The 18,674-nt window shown below is 36.6% G+C and overlaps 1 protein-coding gene across 1 annotated transcript in view; it reads right to left on the bottom strand.

Annotated features, from left to right (window-relative positions):
- Positions 1–18,674, bottom strand: part of LOC134527366 (mediator of RNA polymerase II transcription subunit 24) — a 154,688-nt gene that overhangs the window by 12,597 nt on the left and 123,417 nt on the right. The window contains exons 17-18 of the mRNA XM_063359987.1: positions 12,785–12,929; positions 6,321–6,647 (exon numbers count right to left, since the gene is read on the bottom strand). Coding sequence (XP_063216057.1) covers positions 6,321–6,647; positions 12,785–12,929 — 472 coding nt within the window. The remainder of the gene's footprint in view (positions 1–6,320; positions 6,648–12,784; positions 12,930–18,674) is intronic.

Here is an 18,674-nt window from a genome sequence, read left to right as displayed (position 1 = left end):
ATTGCAGTAAACATTTGCAGCGATCAAGAGTCAATATTTTTGTAAAGTCAGTATCCGTTAGACGTCTGAAATTTCAGCTATCCGACCCGAGCAGATAACGATAGCCAGCCAAAAAGACCAGCGACAAAGCCGTAACTAATACCCGAAAGGGAGAACGAGTGACGACTTTTGATAAGAGCCAGATCATGTGCACAGAACTAAAAGAAGGAGATCGGAAAAAGAACGAATGAACTTGTAGCATCAGGATCGCCGCATCATTTGAAAAGCGCGCGTCAGCACGGGCGCTGGCACGTCGTCCCCTCCTTCCTTCCCCCTCCTAGTGTGTACTTGCTTGCTCCTCACCTCCCCTCCTCCGGTCGGCGCATGCGCACTGTGCCGCACCTATGCTATATAAACGGCTGTAAAACCTTAATTCGATCTTGTCTTGTCTGGTCTCATCTTGTCTTAGTCTATTTCGGTAGCTCGAGTAGCTGCATTGTCTTTGTAATCGAGCATGTAGTCAGTTAGGCTTATATTTGTACAATGTGCGAGAGCTACCTCGGGGGAAAGAAAATGTAAGTTTGGTTTGATTGGAGTGAGGCGGTGGCCTTTGCCTTAATGTAAGCTTCTGTAAATTCTTGTCTGTTTTGTTTAAATTTACTTTAGGTCGCCACCTAGAAAATTAATTTTGGATTTAATTGAATAATTTAACTTCACTTTGTCTGTAACTGTTCTCCCCTGAGACGTAGACGTACGTAAAATGTAACATAATTGATTTGTTTTAAAAATGTACCGTATTCACTCGCGTAATGTCCGCCCTCGCATAATGTCCGCACCCTTTATTTATATATCCTTAAAAGAAAAAATTAAAAATTCGCATAATGTCCGCACCAGTCGTCTACGGCGGGCAACACAACTTTGGCCACCCCTAAAGGACGCAGTACGAATGGAAAGTTGACGGCTCTGTAAACAAAGCCGTGACCTTGAGCTGTCCTTTCTCTCCTGTTCTGAAAGGGTGGGGAAATTCGTTGAACTGAACAAAGCACGGTAACGGTAAACACAGCTGACCAATGACCAACACGCACGCAAGTTCAAGGCATGAGTGCGTAAAGGCCCCGCCCGCGTATAAGCCCCCCTCCTTGTTTTGTAAACATTTTTGAGAAAAAATGTAAAAACGCGTTTTTCTGGGTTTATCTGAGGGCAGGGCAGCTTGGCATGCATCAAACAACAAGCCATGTATTGTGAGCGGTGGGAGGTGATTTTGGAAGCGGCAGTGATACAGAGACTGGTATTATAGTTTGTCCGTTCTCAGTAGGACCGTCGTGAGGCATGCCAGACGTAAGCAGTTAGTCCTATTTCAAACGACATAAAGATAAAGAAAGCTGGTCTCGCCCTCGCTCGCTGCCGCTGTGTTGATGTGGAGTGTTGACGGAGAAGAAGAGGGGAAGTGAAGGAGGAAGGGAAGTGGGTCAATGATTCTGACACTCCTTTGTCTGGTTGGCTGGCAAGCTGGCAGGAGGGAGGTTAAGCCACGCCTCTGCCTCTCTCCCCTCCTGCTACAGCGCTGCCTCTGCCTCTCTCCCCCCTGCGGAGTCGTTGCCTCTCTCTTCCTCCTGCCGCGTCGCTGCCTCCCCCGCCGTCCTCATTCGAACAAAGACGCACGACTTGAATAGAACACAAAATTTTTTATTTTTGTATTTTTCCTCGCATAATGTCCACACCCCATTTTTTTGGCCAAAAATGTGGTCAAATTACTGCGGACATTACGCGAGCGATTACGGTAACTTACGCATGTAAAGCGCTTTATGTAGTAGGTTTTCCCTACATAACGACTTTGTTGTAATTTTGCTGTTTTCAATGCGTCTACCTTGTGACGCCCCCTTTTGATGGTCCGTAATGGAACCGCACAATGTTTCGCCGGCGTAACTAATAAATTGTAATTTGTTCTCTATTTTTGTGGCCTTGATAATGGCTCGTTCCTTGACATTTTGCTGTGTAATTGATTCTGGATATTTTGTTGACCATATTTGTTGTTGTTTTATTAATCAATTTGTTTTTTGGCCTAATTAAATAACGTAACTGATTAAAGTTGTTGTAAAATACATATACCATTCCTCAATCCTTGCCATGCTATCGTCTCCCACCTTGTATCCTAGCCTTAGGCTTTCAAACTGAGGAGCGAAGGATCTGGGAACAGGTTCGCGTAGTTCGTCTGTGGGAGCGCTCTTCCGAACTAGTTCGTTTGCGAACTACACAAGTCTAAGTAAAACAATGGCCACGGTAGACGGTACACTGCTAGGGTAGACAAGCATGGCCGAGCCCACGTAAAAAATAATTAAGTAGATTCTGGTTGTCCTGCAATTGAGTAAAAGTGAATAACATGAATTACTATGGCATTAGAGTATATTAACATACATTAGTATCAGTTTTATGTGACAGTAAATGTTTCAAGTCACTACAAAACACTGCGCAAAAAGATATTTTACTAGTCCGCATTCTGTGGTACGCTCAGACGAATTTAGCATAATGTACCATAACTATGTTGGCTTTTGTCAACGGGAGTCGTGTCTGTTGGACGCTGTTACATACCATACCTGTAGTACACCCGGAGTATTAAGGTATGTGTACCACAGCTATGGCATTCGTGTACAAGAATATTGCACGCTACTTTAATCACAGGATGCTGATGAAGCTCAGCTGTTCACGTATGCGCAATGCATAGTCAGTCTTGCATCTCCAAATACAGTAGACTCCTGATTTTCGGGTAATGGGTCCACGGATAACCAAAAAACACGGTTAACGCAAAGTCGAAAAACACTGTAATCAAAATTATTTTGTCTTAAATATCTAAACAAACACGGCAGCGCCCTACTTATTTCGTTTCAAGAAAACAGTGTTATTCAAATAAGTCACTTTTTTTCTTCATAAGATAGTTTTGTTAATCAAAAAAATTTGTTTTACAATTTGATAATTTAAAAAAAATCTCGTACCGCATTGTTTACATAAGATGTTTTGGTCGTAACATTCCTAAGTAGGCGCTAAAAACATTTCAGACTTATTAAATGATGTCATAATTATGGGAGTTATATTTTAGTTCTTTTAAGATTTTTAAAGCTAATAAACTTAATGTTTTCTATTATTAGAAAAATTATTTAACCTGTTAACGTAATTCCCGTCTGTTTCCTAAATGTGTGTCCGCCATGATTCGTCATCACTAGCGCATCCTGGTGGGCGCGATGGAAACTAGCTCTGGCTTTTGTTTCCAGAGCTGCTGTTGACATGCGGGATAGCGTAATATAAACAAGAAGCTATTACTGAAAGAGCAAAATAATGTTGGTTGATTCATCATATTATTAATTTGTTGCATTGTATTTAATGCCACACAAGTGCCTTTGTCAGTGTGCAGGCACGGAAATTATGTTTGTGTTTATGGTTTATGTAAGTGAAATTTGGCATGAATCTTTTTAAACTAAGATTCGATTCGTTGAACCACACGAGATTCGATTCAAAATTCGACATTCTCGAAGCTTCGCAGATCCTTAACAACAAAAGTTTTCTACAATTTAAACATATTAATGTACTACATGTATTAAATAAACATTACCTATATATTATTAGTGAAAATAAGTTTGATAAAAAAAAAAAACAAAGCTTGACGAAAACAGATAAACGCAAGTGATATACAATCTGCCATAAATGGCATTTTTTATCATTATGTTCCTTTGATTATTTTATACTGTAAAATGCAAATCTCATTGTACCAATTCCTGTTTCATAGAATTAGTATCTGACACTGGAAACAAGACATAGAATTACATAATCTTTAATTTAACATTTTCCCTTTTGTCTAGAAATAAATATTACAATTAATACTTATTACTGCTTCTATTATGGATTTATTCCTGCATAAAATGAGATGTTTAAATTTTAATAATCTTTCAGCCCTGCCTCCACTTAGATCCGTCTTAGGGAATCTCATTTATTCACTTTAACTTAAAATAATTTTCTGTTACAGTCCTAGTTGAACATGGTTTTCCCCATGTAATAGACCGTCAGTTTCCAAAATAATATGTTCACTGTTAATTTAGTAAAGACTGCAGCAACACTTTTACAAAAATTTCCAAGTCCTCCCGAGCAAGGACAGTTTCTATTTATAATATTTCTTCTGCTGTCAATTGACGAAGAGTAACATACATTTTCCGAATCACTTCTGCTTTTAATACAGAAAAGTCACCTTTCTTTACTTCCTTGACATTATTCACATGATGACTAATGCACATATTTTTCCCTTTCAATAAATTATTCTGTTACGATAATATATTTAATTAGTAAGAAACTGCATGCAATTTCTATATCACACATAATTATAGAAAGAATTTGTCAGCATACTCGTGTCCCAGATATCGGTGGGTCGCGACAGTCCTGCAAGTTGTTGTAAGTGAAACACTCCGCAGCGTCACCAGTATGGTGCCTATAGGAACTAGGGTTCTGCGAATATTCGAAAATTCCGAATTTTTTGATATTAGATATTCGTCAATTCGAATCGAATTCATTTTACAATAATTCAATTGCAAAATCTGGCCCGATACACTAATATAAGATATCCCCCCCGGCATGTTTAAAAGAAATGTAAATGGACGATTACATCTTCCACTTACAAAAATTATACAGCGAAGCCCCTTATTTATGTTACCGTTATTTCAGTTTTCCCGTTATTTGAACCATTTTATTTGTCCCGTTTTAAATTCATTTGATGTAATGATATAAATTCCCGTTGTTTAGAACGCGCCAATTGCTTTACGCAGTTTACGCCGTTCGTTCTGATATAACTGCTTACTAACTTAATTAATCCTATTACAAAGTAATCAGATGTGTAAATCGTGTTTTAAAGAGGTTTTTAAAAATTATAAATTTCATCTTTAACGTCTCGGGAGTAGCTTTATACCGCTTATAAAAACGTAAGCAGCGCCAGTTTGGTTGTGTCCATTCCTGTATTCCCGTATAGCTTGCAGACTGCATGCACGCGCGCGCTCTGTCAGGAACAGAGTTAACCCGCACTATCGTTAAGCGTATAGTTACAAATCACGTTCTTGTTACGGGTTTCTTTTTTTTTACGTTGAATAAAATGGTTTTATTGCATCACTGATTAATTTAAATTATTTGGCGTGCTTTCACAAAGTCTACTTTTTAAATGAACATACTTTCCATGAATAGATTTTGTTTTTATGGAATACTTTACTTTTTTTTTTTGCATAATAGTAGAACCCACGGTCTCACCCCTAATTTTCAAACATGATTTTAGAATAAAATGTGCGATGCTTAGGCGATAAAAACGGTAAATTTGTTATTTTTCTTTTGTACAACTTCCTTATGCTGTGATATTTTTATTAATAATTTATCCTTGAAAGTCCAACATGCTAAATAAGGTAAGCTGTGATAATTTTTATGGTCTTTCCTTTATTTACACTTTCCCGCTTTTTAAACTTTTTTTCTTTGACCCCATGAAGAGTGGAAATAAGTTTTACTGTAAATAATGTGTGTAGCCATGTTCCACTTTATAAAATAACAAACTAAAAGTGTTAAACGTTCAAACACACTAATGATTGCCAGTCTGTAAATTTACAAAATACAGTAATTAGTATGATTTTATGTTAGTGCTACAGACATATAATTTTAAATTTTTTTTTAATATTTTGAGAATCTGGTTGTGCTTCTGCAATATAGTCTCACTTTAATTTTAGTTACTTGATTTAAACTGTGAATTATGTGACAAGTTTTTCAAAGGTGGTATGTTAAAATTTTTTTAATGATCTATGTTATTTTATTAAATATTATCAATTTCGATTTGAAAAAAATTTGAAACTATTGAATTTTTTTGAAATTTGATTAGAATTCGATTCGAACTGAAAAATCACAATTCGCAGATGTCTAATAGGCAACAGTAAACATGAAGCTCACAGGTGTTTAAATTCAGCGTGGCTCGAGTCAAGGAGAAAAATGGCACCCAACAATAACAGCAGACAATAAACTGAACATTTCTCAAGCATGTTTTTTGGCAGTGAACTCTCGCCTGGTATAAGAGCACAAAGTGAATATTTAAGTGCCTATTATGACAACTGGGGCCACCAAGTGGTCGAGTGGTTAGATCACTCACCTCTCACCATAGTGACATGGTTCGATTCCTGGCAGGTTGGAACCATGATTTGTTACGCGTGAGAAACGCGGTGCATGTTGCAGTAAGTCGGTGGATATTTTCAGGGCACTTCTGTTTTCCCTTACCAAATTAATGAGTCAAAGCCCTATTGTCATCTCGTCACCCCTGCGCACAAGTGCGAACCCACCAAGGTATTGGGCATCTCGTGCAGCACCAGCCTGGTCCGGTCTCTCCCGCTCTGCACCACGAAGTGCAGGAACCTGCAGACGAAGTGGGTCTGCTGCGACACGTCCCCGTCGCGACCGGCCACCAGCGCGAAGCTGCGGAACAGGTCGCGGAGCGCGGAGCGCAGGGGCTCCCTCACGGCCGCCGGTCGGCCTCGCAGGGAGCGGCAGGTCGGGCCGGGCGTGCTGGAGCCGGGGGCCGCGCCGAACAGCGACGCCGTGTCTGCGGCCTCCGTCACGCTGGCAGACGTGCGCACCAGCTTGGCCGTAGGACACAGGCCCTCCATGTCCTGCAACCATCACTCTCCCCAGCTATCGCACCAGGGATGTTGGGGAAGAAAATGCTCTTGTCTGGAGTAATTTTGGAAAATCATGTAAAACCAAAATTAGGACTATGATTTCAACCCGAGTCCTCTGAATTGTAAGTCCGCTAAAAACTTATAAAGTTACATCAATTAAGATGTAGCATTGCAGAACCCTGCCCTCCTAATCAAATAATTTTCTTTTAAACTTCTTTTGTATATGTAAGCAGTAATAAGTCAATGTTTTTTGAGTGATGTATAAGTTATGAAACAGTATAATCAGAAGTTATGGATACTAATATATGTTATTTGCACGTGCTATGTGTTTTAAGAAGGTATTTTGTATTTTATTAGACATTTTTAATCATTACTATTTTTTATGTAATTATTCACAAATGAGCCGTTGTACTAGATTTTTGCCTGTTTAGGCCTACTTTTTCAGGGTATTTCTAAATGATTTTAATTTTGTAAAGTAATCTTATTATAATGGCTGTTCTTTATTTTAATTAACGTGTTGGATGATTCTAGAACACGGTACTGTGTCTGGTGTGATGGATAGAAAGAGAGGCATGAGAGGCCTGTAAGTTTAAGTGAGAAAGAAACAGTGCTTCCCCGCCAACCGAGATAAAGACGGTAATTTCCCCACTGCGTGGGAACTGAGTGATAACTGCTGTCTCACGGTGTGGGAGAGAGAACGAGAATGGGAGTCCCCGATTTCGATGTGAAATTGAAAAGAGACAGATCAAGGGAAGCCCCGAGTTCTGTGTGTACAGGGTTTTTCATGTATTGTAACTTGTTCTGTGATTGGCTTGTATCTGTAGCATGAATGAAGAGTGCGTGTGATTGGTCGGTGAGGTCATGTGACGTCTACTCCCTGCGTGAAGGAGAGTGTGGCAGGACTTCACCAGTCGTCCGTCGAACGCTGGACGTGTAGGTCGCGTTCGGTGGCTTCTCGCAGATGATGTAGAAGCATTTGAAGAGATAATTTCACGTTGGTGGTCGGAGCCAGGCCTATTCTTAAATTAACCTAATTATTTGTTATATTTCGTTCGGACATAATTAGAAATTACAGCCACCTTCGTAGGCGTTTTGGCTCGGGGCGAAATTCGTTTTCGCCGGGTGCGGTCATGTTTAAGGCCGCACTAATTTTGTGTACTTGCAGTAAAAGTTTACTGAAGGATGTTATTTTTCGTTAATTCACATCGCGCAAACTGTGAGCATTTTCGACGGGCAGAGGTACGTGTTGAACGAGTGAGAAAACTGTGAAAATGATTGGATTCGTCTATGCATTCTAGTTTGAAAAATAAAACAACAAAATTTGCAATCGGCGTTGAACATCTGTTTATTTTTGTATATAACGAACCGTTATAAAGACTGTAGCATATTTGGGATGACAGAATTCAGACAATCAGGGAATTAGGGAAAAACTATGTCTTTAATACTAAAAAAAATACATCTGAAAAATACGTGAACATTCCACACTGTATCGTCATGAGGCCAAACTCATTGCCCCATCGTATACAGTCCCAGAAAACATGCACTCGCTATACGTAGTTATTACTGTACACACTGATTAAAGCTTAATGATGGCCTCCTGAAGGAACCAGAAAAACCTATATAATTATTTAGCAACAAACTAGACAGCATATTTTGTATGTTTGAATGAAATTCGAACCGCAGATAGTTTGAAGTACAAGAAGCCAATAACTCGGGACAAGGGAATTGTGATAAAACAATAATAACACTCAAAAGCACATCAATAAACCATATACACTAGAGTCCCGTTATAGCGAGGTGTCACGGTTCCGGGTTTGATCCTCGCTATAACCGTGTCCTCGCTATAACCGAATTGGACAAATTTTGGCCCCCAAAAAATAAAAATTAACCGAAAATAGCATAAAAATTGTGTTTAAACCTGTATAATTGGAAAATAGCCGGTTATATTAAAGAAATCTTAATTTCTGTGAGCAGATGTGTGAATTCTCTTTAAAACGATACCCCATAAGTACGGATGCGATCACCGATTACGTAAAAATAACCAGAATACCCTACCAAGCCACGTAAGTATAGCATCTCAGCAAGCGGCCGACGCAGCATTGTCCTGCTATCTATCGTCGACGCGGGCTGTCTGCTGGCGGCCATGTTGGTTCGGGATGTTGCTAACAGGTGGTGCTAGTGTAGCGCGACGATTTAATACAAGAGTCTAGCAGCAGCAATGCTACCGTCCTGCAACTGGCTGCAAATGCCGATCCTTTACGAAGTTGGCCGATCGGGAGCGCCTACCCCCTGGATGTTTTTTATTTTTACGCGCGCGTTTTTAAAATATTCGCACCTGCCGGGATTCGAACCGTCAACCTTACGATTAGATGATAGCGCCGCTAAGCGCTCAGCCACGAGGCCATATTGGCAAATAAAAGTTTCAGATGAGATATATGGTCGTGCCGCCGGCCCCGGAACGAGCCAGTTGCCAGTTGCAGGAAGGTAGCATTGCTGCCGCTAGACTCTTCTGATTTAATATCTTACAAAAAAGCAGGAGTGCTGCTGCTGCAATGCACGTACGCCTCAAACGTAATAGTCGCTGGAAAACTATACTTTTCATTTAAAGAAACCTGTCAACTTTTTTAGAAAATAAATTTGGGATTATACTCAAACCATCACCACCCCTTTCTCGGACAGATACCCCAACAACTGACCGAAACAAAAGTTACAAGAAAACTGCCCCAGCGATTCGGAAATAAAAACGGTAGTGCCGACTAGAGGTGTAAAAGTAACGAAAAAATGCGTAACCGTATGTATTCGTTACTATAACAAATAGTACTCGTTACTATCGTTACGTTACTCGTTACTTCTGATACCGCATAACATGCTATGTTATGTTGCAGCAACGAATCCAGTCGTATTGCGTACGCGTACAGTATGACGTCGCGTAAATAATAATAAATAGAATATAAACAATTAATATATGATAATTAATAGTTTTTGTTAACCAAGAAACAAATCTCATTAGAGCGGCTTTTTAATATTATCTCTTTTAAGATAACAAAAAAAAACGTGAAAATACGCGATTATAAAAACAAAAACATACATATTTCTAATTTGTAAAAAATACTTTCTTACGCTTACGTTGTTTCTGTTCCAATCTCAAAACTTTGTTTACACACGGCACAGATAACTAACGGAAGTTTGATAAAAGAAAGAAAGGATGGGATTCTATTTTTAAGCCACGCACTTATTTGGCGACTGCACGGCTGAAGAATGTGACGCGTCAACGGCAAGATGTCTAGTGGCGAGCGAGAGGGGTGGAGATAAAGCAGACAAATAACAAAAGCGCGCTACAAGCGATCACGGCGTAAATTCCTCAAAAATACATCGTTATAGCCGTGTTCTCGCTATTACCGTGCTCGCTATAACGAGATTCTACTGTAACACCAAAATGCAACTAAAATAATGGAAATACAGTAAACTCTCGCAAATCCGGACCCCGAGAATCCGTGGTACTCAGAAAAATCCGTGGTGTTTGGTAACCGAAAAATATATTTTTTTTTTATAAGCGTTCTGCAGTGTTGTGATGCGCTGTGTTCCCACGGTAAAAAAGTGTGTGTGCTGCGTTGTGTAACTACAATACACGCACTCGCATCTCTATTATTTTTTCCCGCCTGTCAAAACGCGTGACATCTGACACGAACAAAATAAAAGACGTGCTGAAAGTGTAGGATATTTAGATAGGGGGAAGATAAATGTCTCACGATAGAGAGCAACTGCTTAGTAGAGCGTTTCCGGTAGCTCAGAGTAGACGTGCACAGCAGTTGATTGTACATATTTAAAGGTTTTACTGAGTGTGGAGAATTATGAAGGTGAAAAGAAAACATGTTACACTGACATTAAAACAAAAGCTTGAAATATGTGACAAGTTGAATCGTGGTGTACGTGTTGCAGCAATCGCGCTTGAGTATGGTATTGGCGAGTCAACCGCGTATGACATAAAAAAACAAAAGGAAAAACTCAAAGCTTTCGTAGCCGAGAGTGAGTAGGAAAAGAAATGTTTGAAATGCAAAACTCTTCACACGCCCAAACACGCACTTGCATCTCTGTAAACAAAAGATTACATCACTGTTTACAACCAGCCGATCGGCGCCGTGCCGCGTGTAGCTGGCTGGCTGTAAACAGTGCAGTGGGAGATGCTTTAGTACACAGTGTCAAAGAGAGACGTGGCGTTATTTTTATTTTAAGTAATTTTGAATATTTTTTAGCAATGTATTCTGTTTTATGTAATTCCATTAGATAACTGCTAACATGTCATTTACCTACACGAGGGAAGAGAAAAAACATGTTTTTTAACAGTAAAAAAATAAACAATATTTTTACCTCTCAAAAATCCGGAGTATTCACAAATCCGTGGTCTGTAAATCCCCAAGAACCCCGGACCGGAGAGAGTTTACTGTAATATTTTTAATCAAAATAAATCACAAAAACAATCTTTTAATATACATGTTAAATTCAATGGATGTAATTTATTTAGAATGAAGTTTGTGCCAAAATGTGTGTAATAAATAGATTAGAAAAATTAAACATTACTTTTTTTTGTCTTGCAACTGTTATTATTAACTAATTTTTACATTATGACATTGGTACATTTTTAAAACACAAAAATATTTACTATTTTTTTTATTTTTTAAAGTAATTCTGTCCTAGACATGCTTATTACACATTACTGTATTGTAAAAGGGCATCATATCAAAATGACACAGTTTTGGTGAAAAAATTATATTTAATAAATTATAGTCTATGTTTATGAATAAACCAAAATCCCCTGTTTTAAAAACAAATTGGCCTGAAAATAAAACCATAAAATTTATCTTTGCAAATAACAAACATGCCTCAATTGCATGATCTAATCCTGAAAAAACCTTGACAAAAGGTAATAATATAATTAGAGAAAACATTCAACGTAAATACGACTCAAACATATAACATGAGGACATAAAACAGCACAAAAATATGTTATCTACAGCATTTAGTAAGGAACCATAAGAGCATTTTTTGGAGTATTTAGGGAAACCATGGAATATAATAAACTACATGTCTAGAGCAAGATTCAAAACCAGGTCCTAAAAAATTTGAATCAAGTATTCTACCACTCAGTAAATGCATTCATTACACTTTCTATCTAGTAACTGCCAAGTGCCTAACACAAGAGTTTAATGGAGTTTAATGGTATCTGTAGGTAAAGCAGTTCACTTTAAGAAGATTTATAGATGATAGATACCAGCGAGTGCTTTATTTTTGGTTGTAGCTTACTGGCCTGAAGAAAGGCCGACCCCGAAGATAAGACAATCCCCTTCTTGATCAACCAAATACTAGGAAATATTTTTAATATATTTAAAACAGAAGTTATTGAAGAGATTTAGATTGCATGATAAATTAATTATTAGTGTGTTTACTCCTCGTTTGCAATCTGATTAAAAATAATACAAAACATGCAGAAGAAAATTGATAATTGGGCATGATACAAATAAATTGATTAATGTTTTTAAGAATTTCCTGATTATTCCATTAAGTCTATAATATTGTCAAATAAGTCCAAAAATATTTTTAATACCTTGAGGAAACTTCTGAACAGTTTTACCTATAGTGTTTATTTCTTTTATTCACAGTACATTGTTTTGTTTTATCATCGTAAGTATTAAACATATTTTCTGAGATATGATGTTACTTTTTTTTTTCTCCCTTTGAGGTTAAGATCAGCTGCAGATAGAAATATTTTTTCTGGTGGGGATTTGTGTATACTTACATCAACAAGGAGTTTGGAAAGTTACATTATAATTCTCAACATACATCACTTCCCGCGTGGTTTGTAGATCCAGGTGTTGTAACAGCAACTATGAATCACCCAAAATAATATACTGCCTTCACGGAGATCTTGCATATTCTTATCATAACTTCTGTCTGGGGGAATATATATCCTTATCTCCCCCCCCCCCCCCCCACGAAACCCACCATATTTTTAAACTACCACTGGATATTTATAAGCTGACTAGATTTTTAAGTTGCTAAAATCAGCACAAACAGTAGGCTTACATTCAAACCAATAGGGTTAGTACTAATGCAGAAGGCACAGAACTCACATCAGACTCCACTTCTCGCCTGTTCCTCTTCTGACTGTTGCTCTGCGCTGGTGTCAATGTGTTCTGGAACTCGAGTGCAGCGTACACGCAGTACGCACACAACTTGGCCAAGGCAGACGCCTGGGGTTCAACCAGCTCTTCGCTCCTACGTATATAAAAACAAAAACAAATTCTTATTAAAAAAAGTTTAACACTGCTATACAGTTCCAAAGACAAGGAACCTACTTCTCAAATGAAAAAAAACTAAAAGAGAAAAAAAATTATAGTAATAATGATTAAAAACATCATAACATCACTATTTCATAACTTTGTATGAAATTAAGATGTATTATACAGCAGAGTTATAACTGATATTGGTCATTTGAGCAATTTTTTTTAATTTTTTTAATGTACAGTTTTAATTTGTTAACCTGTAACACGTAAAAATGAGATAATATCCAAGTTATATATTAGTGTCAATTAAATGAAAAATGCAAAACTATATAAATACTGTGTTTTATTGCATAATCGTCGCACATTTTATACTAAAATCAAGTTTCAAAAGTAGGGGTGCGACTTTTAGGTAAAATTTTTTTTGGTTAGTTTAAGATATTCATAAAAACAAAACCCATTCATGGAAAGTATGTTTATTTAAAAAGTGGAGTATGTAAGAGCACGCCAAACAATTTAAATTAATAAGTGATGCAACAAAAACCTTTCTTCAAATTTAAATAGAAAAACCAAATCTGTGACCCAAATGCAAGCCTGAACTAACGCGTAACAATCGTCATAGTACACACTTACCAAAAAAAAGTGCGGGCCATCAAATGTAGTTAACTCAGCACTCGACAGAGAGAGCGCGTTTCATGCATTTGGCGAGATATTACTATCGATATTCGACTACGTGTGCGCGCTCTATACGGGAAGCAAATTAACCAAACATGAATGCTGCCAACTAGCGCTGGCTACATTTTTATAAGCGGTACACCGCAGCGACGCAGACGAACAAATTAAGGTTATAACATTTAAAAAACATCATGCAACGTTTACGCACGAGGTTTTTTCATCCAAATTTTGACGCCCTAAAATATTGGTGCAACGATTATGCGCGTGCGACGATTATGTGATAAAAGAGGGTAACTTGTATTTAGGACACCAATATTTATAAATCACGGTAGAAGCTCTTTTCTAACTAAGGTACAATAATCCCAACTAATATTATAAATGCGAAATTGTGTTTGTCTGTATGTCCTCCTCAAATGCAGAACAGAGCAAAATATTGGCATGATTTCTTGCAAATGATAGTTTATGGACAGGAGAGTGACATAAACTACATATAATTATGAAATGTAATCCCTAAGGTAGTGAAAAAAGGATGAATTTATTTTTATAATAGAAAATCATAGGATGTAGATCATAGACACAGAAACAGTAATTTGTGTCATTTCTCTATGTCTGCAACATGGTCATATACTAAGGTATGGCAACTTCCTATCCTCCTTGGTGGAACCCATCCGCTAAGTGAAGCTCGCAGCTGCTAGCGAACTAAAGGCACCAATAACAGTATAGTTTAGAATTTCGTCAATAGATGGCATTGCCTTGAATTTGTAACGTGCTATCGTTTGGGGCATCCGTCATGTCTTGCCTAGCAGTTACCTGCCTTCCCAAAAAATGAAGCTGCAGATTGGCGTTCCGGTTTTGCTGATGCACCGAGATTATGCAATCAATGGGACTTTAAAATCAAAATGTCCCATTTTTCAAGTGTATGTCCTACAGACTTGAAACTCAATAATGATGTTCCTTAAATTATTTTTCATTTTCATTTTTATTTTTATTTGTGACCTGCCCACCAACAGATATAGCGATGGGCACGAAACAGAGGATAAATACAAAAACAAAAATACACACACATATACCTAAATGGTCACTGTAAGTGCACAAAACACCCTCTAATGTTGGCACCAAGAGTGGACAGCACTACCTGAGGTGAAAACCACAGCAGGTAGGTGCAGCCACAACTGTTCAACACACATAAGGTGAATGAACCGTACACTTACGGTGATCAAGACGGACAATACAAAACAACATAAATAACACACATAGAAGTAGCAAAAATCAAAATATACATGTATATATTAATAACATATTAAAAATAAATATACATACATATAAACTGAACACATAATAAATTGCACAGGGCATAGAATTCATGTAAAAAATCTTAGATTAAAGACAAAAAACTTACAAAAGTGATTTGATATAAAAATCAAAACGGGATTATATGGTAAAGTGATAAATGTCATTTATACATTATTGGAATTACGATAATAATTGTTGTGGATTGCTGTAAGTCTGTAGATGATATCATTAGTAGCATAAAGAGTACATAACGTTGAAAGCAAGCGAGAATCAAACTGGGGAATTCTCAATTCAGTATTATCAAGGAGATGAATACTGTTAATCTTAGAAATATAGCAATTATGTACTAAGAGTACGTCGAGAAAAGCCCTGCGGTTTGCCAGGGGAATTAAGTTGGGTCAAGAGAAGTTCTTACCAATAATTAATTGGATCACCTTGTTTTGAATATTTTCAATTTTTTCAATGGCAGTTGTATTGATGGCATTCCTGATGTAGAAGAGTATGCCAGTTTAGATATAATTAGTGCCAAATATAGGTAATTAACTGAGTCAGAATTAGTTGCATAAAAGGTAATTAATTTTATAAGGGCTAAAATTCTTTGGGAAGTATAAAATAGATAATCAACATATTTGTGAAAGTATAATTTTGAATCTAGAATGATACAAAGATATTTTATAATTTATAAACAAAGTTTGGAGATTAATGAATTTTCTAATTTGTAATCAAACGTAACCTTAGTTTTATCTTTGTTCAGTGTGACCAGATTCTGATCACACCAATTCTTTACTCTAATAATATCCTTTCGTAATAGTAGACAATCATTATATGTAGAAATTATTTTATAGATTTTTAGATCACCAGAAAAAATAATACCAACAGAGTACTTAAGAACCTGTACAGTATTATTAATAAATACATTGAATAGGAGGCGTGAAAGTGGATCTAGCTTTACGTAAAGAGGAATAATGATTGTTGATGGACACAAAAAAAAAATATTAGTAAGATAACTTGAAAACCAATTTACATACCTGTAATTATCACTTAAGCCAAATTGAGATAATTTAGTAAGTAGACGGGAATGGTTTACAGAATTAAAGGCCTTGGCTAAGTTGAAATAGCAGGCATCAGCTTGACCCCTATTGGGAACAACATCATATATAGGATTAAGAAAGGTAAGTGGGTTAGTCTAAGTAGACATTCCTGGCCTAAAACCATGGTGATTACCAAATAAACCATTTTGGCAGTTGAAAATTTAAGTTTAAAAATACTTTTTTCAAATATTTTTGAAAAACCACCGAGTAAGGAAATTGGCCTATATTTTGTTTTTGTACCACTTTTATGTATCGGAATCACCTTGGCTATTTTCCATTTACCCAGGAAGATATTATTTTTCAAACTGGTATTAAAGTTATGAATTAAAATACGTGCTAGTTGGTAGGAACATCCATTTAAAATAAAATTGGAAATGCCATCAGGCACTGTGAATTTTGTGGATTTTAATGCCTTAATACCCCAACATATAAGGCTTTCGGAAATGGTAGACACAGATATAGATTCATGGGACAAGAACAAGACAGAGGTAGTCTTGGGAGGATTGCAATTTGGTGAAACATAAACACTAGAGAAGTACTATGCAAATACATTTGATACCACAACAGGATCACTGGAAATATCATCATTCACTTTTAGAGAATATTGTTCATAGTAACCATCTTTCATTAATTTTACATATCACTAACATTTTTTTAGGATTTTTCTTAATATTATTGTTCATAGAACGGATCCAATATATTTTGTCACGCGTTATAAGAGATTTCACTAATCGGCGAAAATGGGAAAACTGTGAATACTAATACAAGTGTTTATTTCTTCTATAAAGCTTGTGAAAATGTTTTTATTAGATTTAAAGGCACGTATAAGTTCAATGGAAAACCAAAGAGAATATTTCAACATCTTTTTTTGAGGTAAGTGGGATGATGGTATTGATTTTTTCAGATATACACAGTTTGTCAATTGTTCAACAAGATCAATAATATTAAATTACGGATTTCCAAGATGGCTGTCATAACGAAAACTGCAATGATCTAGAAAACAATATGGCAACTGTAACTAAATGTGCAACGATGACATCATACACATCCCTGGTGGTGGATGTAACGAAAATTGCAGCATTATGTCATAATTCAGAATGGCGGGTGTTATGTAAGAAATTTATATTAATTTTTAATTTTGATTAAGAATTTGTTTAATATATTATCAATAAATAACAAGTTTACTATTTCCGGGAATACAACCAAGGACTAAAATTTATTAACTAACCAAACATTTGTAGTAAGCAATTTTTTAAAATTTATTTTTGAGTTTTTGTCAAAAATTAAAGAATTTGAATTTTACAGTAGTCAAGGTCATCCAAGATGGCCGTCAGAGGCTTAGGATGGCCTGTAGATATGGATTCTTAAGCCGCTTTGCAGACTTTTGGTTCTTTCTAAGGCAAAATTATTGAGGTTAATCCAATCCTGAACTTTTGAGGAATATAACAGCAAATTTTCCCTCAAAACAGGAATTTTTCCTTCGAAATAGAGTTTTGAGCCATTTAGAGTCAAAGATGGCCGCATTGATGTCACAATCCAATATGGCGGACATTGGCTCCTGCTTTTCAAGCTGAAGCCAGGGCTCGGACTCTTATTTATATACATACTTCTTATGTCTAATACAGCATACCATTATTTCTTTTAAATAATTTATGCATTTTTTTTATTTCAAAGTTTGAATTAGATCTTTGGAGAACCAGTGGGGGTATTTGGAAGCATGGGCAGCCGACCTTGAGATAAAAGTATTTAAATTATCTCATTAACACTTTGTTAATTCATCAGCTGCAATCGTATTTTTACGAATACAAACATAAATTTACTTGGCTAGGATATTCGGATTTACTGATTTCACTTTGTGATTTGGATATTAAAAACTTTGGATAGGTTTTATTTATATTTGTTTTCTTAGCTAGAAAACGTGTATTTATTGAGTTTGCTTTGTGGTTTGAGTGCCTACGTATTACATTCTCTCCAAAGTAACATCATTGAGGAGGAAATTTTTACGGGAAGTGGTGTAAGTGAGCGAGAATTCATACCCTGAATCCTGCTTACTCCTAACAATTTCTCATTTTGCTTTAAATTGTACAATTCCCAGTGAGATTATGTTATGACATGACCATAAACAAAACACAAGGCCAGACACTGTTTTTGGCAGGCGCGGACCTTAGTGTCAGTTGCTTTTCGCACGGCCAGCTCTACGTGGCTCTCTCCTGTGTTAGTGAAGCAAACAAGTTTTTTGTTCATTTCCACAATCATACTACTTCAAACGTTGTATACAAAGAAGATTTAATAGTCAAAAATAAATTCCATGCATACTAAGTCAGGTGCACAGTTAGTTTTAGCATAAAATGTATAATGATTATGGGATAAAAAATGTTATTTTTCTTCAAAATCTACCTTAAAATGTCAGAATACTGCAAAAATTAAAAGTAAAATGCAATATAGTAATACTTTATGCACATGACCAGGTTGCCAATTATTTTCCCCCTTACTTAAGATGTCTGATTACATTATACCCTTTCCTAATGACAGTGAATTTTTGTTGTTCATAAAAAGGGGAGCAAGATGCTGTTTTGTGACTCCAGATTGTAAATAAAATCTAGAACTATGGAGGCCATGAAAAAATCTAACAGCAGGGAGTGACACATAAAGGCATTGAGTCACCATAAGTTTCAGAGACT

The sequence above is a fragment of the Bacillus rossius genome, chromosome 1 (genome assembly GCF_032445375.1).
Source record: "Bacillus rossius redtenbacheri isolate Brsri chromosome 1, Brsri_v3, whole genome shotgun sequence".
NCBI classification, from domain to species: Eukaryota; Metazoa; Arthropoda; class Insecta; order Phasmatodea; family Bacillidae; genus Bacillus; species Bacillus rossius.
The sequence above is the reverse complement of the archived record's forward strand: the minus strand, read 5'-3'. Positions and strand labels throughout refer to the sequence as shown.